Source organism: Oryzias melastigma, linkage group LG6, assembly GCF_002922805.2.
Source record: "Oryzias melastigma strain HK-1 linkage group LG6, ASM292280v2, whole genome shotgun sequence".
Classification (NCBI taxonomy): Eukaryota; Metazoa; Chordata; class Actinopteri; order Beloniformes; family Adrianichthyidae; genus Oryzias; species Oryzias melastigma.
The window spans coordinates 9,966,696-9,973,656 of NC_050517.1; the positions used below are offsets into that span (position 1 = coordinate 9,966,696).

Below are 6,961 nucleotides of genomic sequence, written 5' to 3' on the forward strand. Positions count from 1 at the left end.
GCTCCGCGTCAATACTGGCAGGAAGTTGCATCAAAATACATGAGAAAATCTGGTTTATTTTCAAAATAGAACCAATTTTTCACAATAAAACGCCGCGATTGACATATGTGATCATGTTTTGTGTCTAAACAGACTGTAGAGATGAAAATATGCATACAATCAAAACACACAGACACGCGTGCGCGAGAGTCCCCACCCCGGACACCACAGATCTCCAGAGCGGGTGTGCTGGGCTGCAGGGTTCTGGGAGGAAAAAAAGCAGGGCAGACGGGGGCCCCAATGCAGTGGGGGCACACTGGAGCGGGACATGGGGCTGTGTTTGAACGAGAGAGAGGCAGAGGAGCCGTTCTTCTTGGAGGAAACATCAGGTAATATTTTGAGTTTATTAATTTACCGACGGAAACACGTGGGAGCGCGTGCGTGCACACAGACACACAACAAAACAGACAGACACGCACACGCGCGCACAAACAGATCAATGAAGTTGGCCGACTGCGGAGTTGGGGGGCAGGGTCTGTGTCAACAGGGGCAGAGACCATCCCCTTTTAGCAGAAACACGGGGAGATATCTTGGTTATTGACCATGATGGCAAAAAAAGCAATAGCTCTAGCAGAGGCGCCTGTCGACCGTCGCGGAAAAAAAATCGCGTCTGGTGTGACCAATAGAGCGCCGCTAATCGGCGCGCACTCCGCTCCGCGCCACCTCGCGGCGCTATCGCATCCTGTGTGACTCCGGCATAACTCAGGGCTGTCCGGTCTCTGTACAACCGGAGCAGGAGTTCGGTTCGCATGGCCGGCAGTAGGTCAGACCTGTTTCCGGTGCATGTTGGACTCCGGCAGGGCTGCCCTTTATCACCGGTTCTGTTCATAGTCTTTATGGACAGAATTTCTAGGCGCAGTCAGGGGCCGGAGGGGATCTGGTTTGGGGACCACAGGATTTCATCTCTGCTCTTTGCAGATGATGTTGTTTTGTTGGCTCCATCGAACCGGGACCTCCAGGATGCATTGGAGCAGTTTGCAGCTGAGTGTGACGCGGCTGGGATGAGGGTCAGCACCGCTAAGTCTGAGGCCATGGTTCTCGACCGGAGAAAGGTAGTTTGTCCTCTCTCGGTGGGTGGAGTGCTCCTGCCTCAGGTGGAGGAGTTTAAATATCTTGGGATCTTGTTCACGAGTGAGGGAAGATCGGACCGTGAGATCGACAGGCGGATTGGAGCGGCGTCCGCTATTATGCGGTCGCTGTACCGGTCCGTTGTGGTGAAAAGAGAGCTGAGCCAGAAGGCAAAGCTCTCAATTTACCGGTCGATCTTCATTCCAGAACTCACCTATGGTCATGAGCTCTGGGTCATGACCGAAAGAACGAGATCCCAACTACAAGTGGCTGAAATGAGTTTTCTCCACAGGGTGGCTGGGCGCTCCCTTAGAGATAGGGTGAGAAGCTCAGTCACCCGGAGATAGCTCGGAGTAGAGCCGCTTCTCCTCCGCATCGAGAGGAGCCAGTTGAGGTGGCTTGGGCATCTGATCCGGATGCCTCCCGGACGCCTCCCTGGTGAGGTGTTCCGGGCATGTCCCACTGGGCGGAGGCCCCGGGGAAGACCCAGGACACGCTGGAGAGACTATGTTTCTCGGCTTGCCTGGGAACGCCTTGGAGTCCCCCCAGAGGAGCTGGAGGAAGTGGCCGGGGAGAGGGAAGTCTGGGCATCTTTGCTTAGACTGCTGCCCCCGCGACCCGGTCCCGGATGAAGCGGAGGAAGATGGATGGATGGATGGACTTGCTTCTTCCACCTTCCTGCACGCTTGACTGTTCTATTTAATGCAAGTGTTCTAGTTTATCTTCTGTTTTATTATCTTGTCTTATGTAATGGTACTATTCACTCAAACTATATAACTAACTAAATAAATAAATACAGGAACACTAATACAACTGTAAAAACGAGTCAGAGTCAGATGGATCCATATGCAGTCTTTATTTAAGGAGCTTGGTTTTGACGTGATGAACTTGACAGAGGTCAGGAACGGCGAAGGGTTTGTCAGAGGCTGAGGCAGGGCAGTGTTGAAGAACAGGCGAGGGTTAGGCACGGCAAGAAGTTTGTTCAAGGTTGAGGCAGAATCGGTGGTCAAAGACAGGCTGGGGTCTAGGCCAGCCCCCCCCCCCCGACGAGCGGCCCCGGAAGCAAGAAACCTGCCGTCGCCGGGGCAATCCACGAGGCAATCCACGAGGCCATCCACGATGCCGTGGAGCCGGTACCGAGGGAGGGCGCTGGTGGAAATCGGCTATGAGGGAGGGATCGAGGATGTCGTCATGGTCAACCCAAGATCGTTCTTCAGGACCGTACCCCTCCCAGTCCAGGAGGTACTGCATGCGTCCTGCACGGCGTTGGGAATCCAGGACCTTTCTGACCCGGTACGCCTCTTCACCATCAACAATGAGGGGTGAGGCGGCTCCGCCAGAATCCTCCACCTGAGGCTCCTTGTCTTCAGGACCACTAGCGGGTTTTAAAAGGGAGACATGAAACGTAGGAGAGATCCGGTACTCCGGAGGCAAACAAAGTCGGAAAGATACAGGGTTCACCTGCTTGATGATCTGAAAAGGCCCCCCGTATCTCGGACTCAACTTTCTGCATGGCAGACGGAGACCCAGGTCCCGAGTGGAGAGTCAGACCCAATGACCGGGGAAGAGCTTGGGGCCCTCGCGGCGGTGCCTGTCCGCTTGTTCCTGGGTCCGGCGGATGGCATGTTGGAGCTGTACGTGGGTGCCTCCCATGTCTCCTCACAGCGCTGAAACCAGTCATCAACAGCTGGCAACTCTGTAGAACCTGCCGCCCATGGAAAGAATGGGGGTTGGTAGCCCAAGACGCATTGGAAAGGTGATAGTCCAGTGGCTTTCTTGAGAGAATTCTGGGCGTACTCCGCCCACACCAGGAACCTGCTCCAGTCCTCCTGTCGCTGGTGGCGGTATGCCCTCAAAAAACGAACCACCTCCTGGTTCATGCGTTCCGCTTGCCCATTAGACTGAGGGTGGTAACCAAATGTGAGGCTGATGTTGATTCCCAGGCCGTCACACATGGCACGCCACACCCAGGATGTGAATTGGGGCCCTCGATCTGATACAATGTCCTCAGGGAGACCATAGAACCGGAAGACATAGTGCAGGAGATGTTCGGCTGTCTCACGTGCAGATGGTAGCTTAGGCAGTGGAATCAGACGACAGGACTTTGAGAACCTGTCAACAACAGTTAGGATTATGGGGTTACCCTGAAAACGGGGCAGGTCTGTTACAAAGTCCACGGCAATGTGGGACCAGGGCCGACATGGGTTAGGCAGTGGCTGTAGGAGCCCAGCTGGCAGTTGGCGTGGGGTCTTCGTTTTTTGGCAGGTGGGACACTGGGTCACGTACTGTGCTACATCAGCCTGGAGAGTGGGCCACCAAAACAAATTTGCCATTAGTGTTTGTGTGGCGGTTGTACCTGGGTGACCGGCAGCAGGTGTATTGTGGACCAGATTGAGAACTTGCTGACAATGAGATGGAAGGACATAGGTTCTGTCAGCTGGACAAGACGGAGGCGGTGGTTGTTGAGTTTAGCAAGTTCTGTCGTGATGTCCCACTGGACCGGGGCCACGACCAGAGTGGGCGAGATAATGGGTTCCAGATTGGAAGGAGCTTCATAAGTGGTGTCGTGGATCTGGGAAAGTGCATTAGCTTTTGTGTTCTTGGATCAAGGACAGTAGGTGATCTGGAATTGAAACCTAGAAAAGAACAGAGACCAGCGTGCCTGGCGGGGATTAAGACATTTAGCTGTGCGGATGTACTCTAAGTTGCGGTGATCAGTTAAGACAATGAATGGTACAGCAGCCCCCTCTAACCAATGCCTCCACTCACCGAACGCCGCTTTCATTGGTAATAGCTCACGATCCCCCACATCATTGTTAAGTTCAGCATTGGTCAGCTTCCTTGAATAGTAAGCACAGGGGTAGGTCTTAGCAGGTTGACGTTGACACTGAGAAAGTGCAGCGCCAATGCCTGTGCTAGAAGCGTCAACCTCTACAATGAATTGGGAAGTGGGGTCTGGGTGGTGGAGTATAGGTGCCTGGGAGAACCGGGATTTGAGGGCCTCAGAAGCCTGAATGGCTGCAGGTGTCCAGTGCAGCCACCGTGGAGCGCCTTTAAGCAGCGAGGTCAATGGTGCGGCGATGGTGCTCAAGCCTCGAATGAATCTGCGGTAGAAGTTAGCAAAGCCTAAGAACCTCTGGAGCTCCCGCACTGTGGATGGCTGTGGCCAACGAAGCACAGCTTCAACTTTCCCCTGATCCATGGCCACCCCCTGAGCTCTGATGACATAGCCCAGGAATGAAACAGATGTCTGGTGGAACTCACATTTTTCTCCCTTTGCATAGAGACGATGTGTGATTAGGCGTTGGAGGACCTGGCGGACATGGGACACGTGCTCCTCGAATGTGTCCGAGTAGACCAAGATGTCATCAATGTAGACAATGACGAATTTGTGGAGCAGGTCCCTGAAGACATCATTGACAAAGGCCTGGAAAACTGACGGAGCATTACAGAGGCCGAATGGCATGACTAGGTACTCATAGTGTCTTGTGGTTGTGGAAAAGGCGGTCTTCCACTCATGACCTTCACGGATCCGGATGAGATTGTATGCACTGCGGAGGTCTAGCTTTGTGAAGTAATGCGCAGTGTGTAATTGCTCCAGAGCTGCTGGAACCAAGGGCAGAGGGTAGTGATACTTCACTGTAATGTCATTGAGGCTTCGAAAGTCTACACAGGGCCTGAGTCCTCCATCCTTCTTTTTCATGAAGAAAAACCCTGCGGACATGGTAGACGTGGATGGCCTGATTAAACCTTTTGCCAGCTCCTCCTTAGTCTATGCCTGCATGGCCTGAAGTGAAATGGAGTGAAGATAAGGCTCAGGAGAGATTAGAACTCAGGCGATGGCTCCCTCTGGTGGTCTGAGCGGAAAACAGGCTGATTCATGACAACAAGGGGATCATGCCATTTATGTTAGTAACTAAACAATGTTAGTGACCATGATATCTACACACAGAGGGGAAATATTTAACTACACCTCAAGAATTGCGCTGAAAAAATATTTAACAGGGGTGAAAAGAAACAGGGAGAAAGAGAGAGAAAGTGTGGGTGCTGAGCTAAGAGCGCGCACGGGCGCTGCGGGGAGGAGGGTTTACTCGTGCAGCAGTGCGAGAGCCGAGGAGGGAGAGACGGACAGACAGCATCAACACAAAACGTAAAGAAAATGAGAACATTAGAAAAGAAGAAAAAACTGGAACTATTTACTCTTATTGAGTATGAATGAGAGTCTGCAGGAAATAATTCTACATAACTCCAGAACACATGGGACACTTTTATTCTGATAGAATCTGGAGTTGAGATTCTCTTCGAACATCAGATACGACAAAACGTCATATTCAGGCCATATCCCAATACTAGTGATATCCAAAGTCAGGATATGTACAGATTTGAGTCAAATTGATTTTCTGAGGCCAGCATACCCATCATATCTGAGGTGAGGATATCTCCGGATTTCACCCATGCAGGTCATTAAATGTCTTGATTTCTGAAGTCAGTATACCTGTGATATCTTGGGTGAGGATATCTCCAGATTTCACCCAGGTCAAATGTGTTGATTTCTGAAGTCAGTATACCTATGATATCTGAGGCGAGGATATCTCCAGATTTCACCCATGTAGGTCATCAAATGTGTTGATTTCTGAAGTCACTATACCCATCATATCTGAGGTGAGGATATCTCCAGATTTCACCCATGTAGGTCATCAATTGTGTTGATTTCTGAGGTTAGTATACCCATCATATCTGAGGTGAGGATATCTCTAGATTTCACCCATGCAGGTCATCACATTTCTTGATTTCTGAGGTTAGTATACGCATCATATCTGATGTAAATATATTTCAAGGTTCCAGTCATCTAAAAAACTATACATAAAAATAAAGGCGACAGAAAACCAGTTACCACTCAAATTATTTTATTAAAATAAAAAGACAACACAACAGAAACAACTTTTTTTTTTAGAGTCCAAATCGCACTCCACTGCCAGATACCAGCTCTTTACGGGGTGGGTTCCTCTTACTAAAACCAGCTGAGTGTCTTATGTGTGTGGACCTTGGCTCTATTCCTTCTTTCTGTTGTCATCCAAGGCTTTTTGGCATTTTGACATCAGTTTGGTTAGCCGAGTGGAGCGCCACTTTGGTGAGGCATAATAATATGCAGTCTTTTCCTTGTTGCTTTCCTCATCGCTGACATAGTCTGGATTGGCTCCTTGGATGAAAAACAGGTCCTCTTAGTTGAGAACCTTCTCGCTTTCTGAAGACCTACAAGAGAAGACAATTGTTTTCTTTTTAATGAGAGAAATGAGAGAAAACATCTTATACATTGTGTGTGTGTCTGCATGTGTGTGCATGCAAATTCAGTGCCAAGTAGTTTCGGTGTAACAGGTGATTGCTGCACTAGGTCAGATTATGGCTTTCCAAAAATTTTGTACTACAAATACAACATACAATCCACTAGCAGACTGGAATAGAAAGTATTAAACTTTTCTCATCCCTACACATAAATATCCAATATAAACATATTTGGTTCAACTGGACCATGCAATGATCTGATTAAATTATTCATGGCCATTATTCAATAGTTCAACTCACCCGATCACGTCTACTGGTCAGAAGTTTCCTCCTATTGACACCTTCCTTGCTGCCATCTCTCTCCATTCGCTCTTGGCACTTTTGCTTCTCAAAAGCTCGATTACAAGGTCCTGGTAGATGGAAAGTATACACAAGATGAGGCCAACATATTAATTAGCATGTTTATTTCAGAAGTGGAACGTTCAAAATGTGTCATGCATACTTTGACAGTGGCTTAACTTAAACGGTACCAAACAGGGCAGTTGGAGTCTGATTCCATTCTCAGCCCAGA

The 6,961-nt window shown here is 49.6% G+C and overlaps 1 protein-coding gene across 1 annotated transcript; it reads right to left on the reverse strand.

The window, feature by feature from the left end:
- Positions 1-3,712: 3,712 nt before the first annotated feature.
- On the reverse strand, positions 3,713-4,986 carry LOC118598811 (transposon Tf2-1 polyprotein). Its single transcript, XM_036212130.1, has 2 exons — positions 3,861-4,986; positions 3,713-3,743 (listed from the first exon to the last, which is right to left on the reverse strand). Exons 1-2 carry the CDS (start codon positions 4,829-4,831, stop codon positions 3,713-3,715), a joined length of 1,002 nt encoding a protein of 333 aa, XP_036068023.1. The 5' UTR covers positions 4,832-4,986.
- Between the last annotated feature and the right edge of the window lie 1,975 nt (positions 4,987-6,961).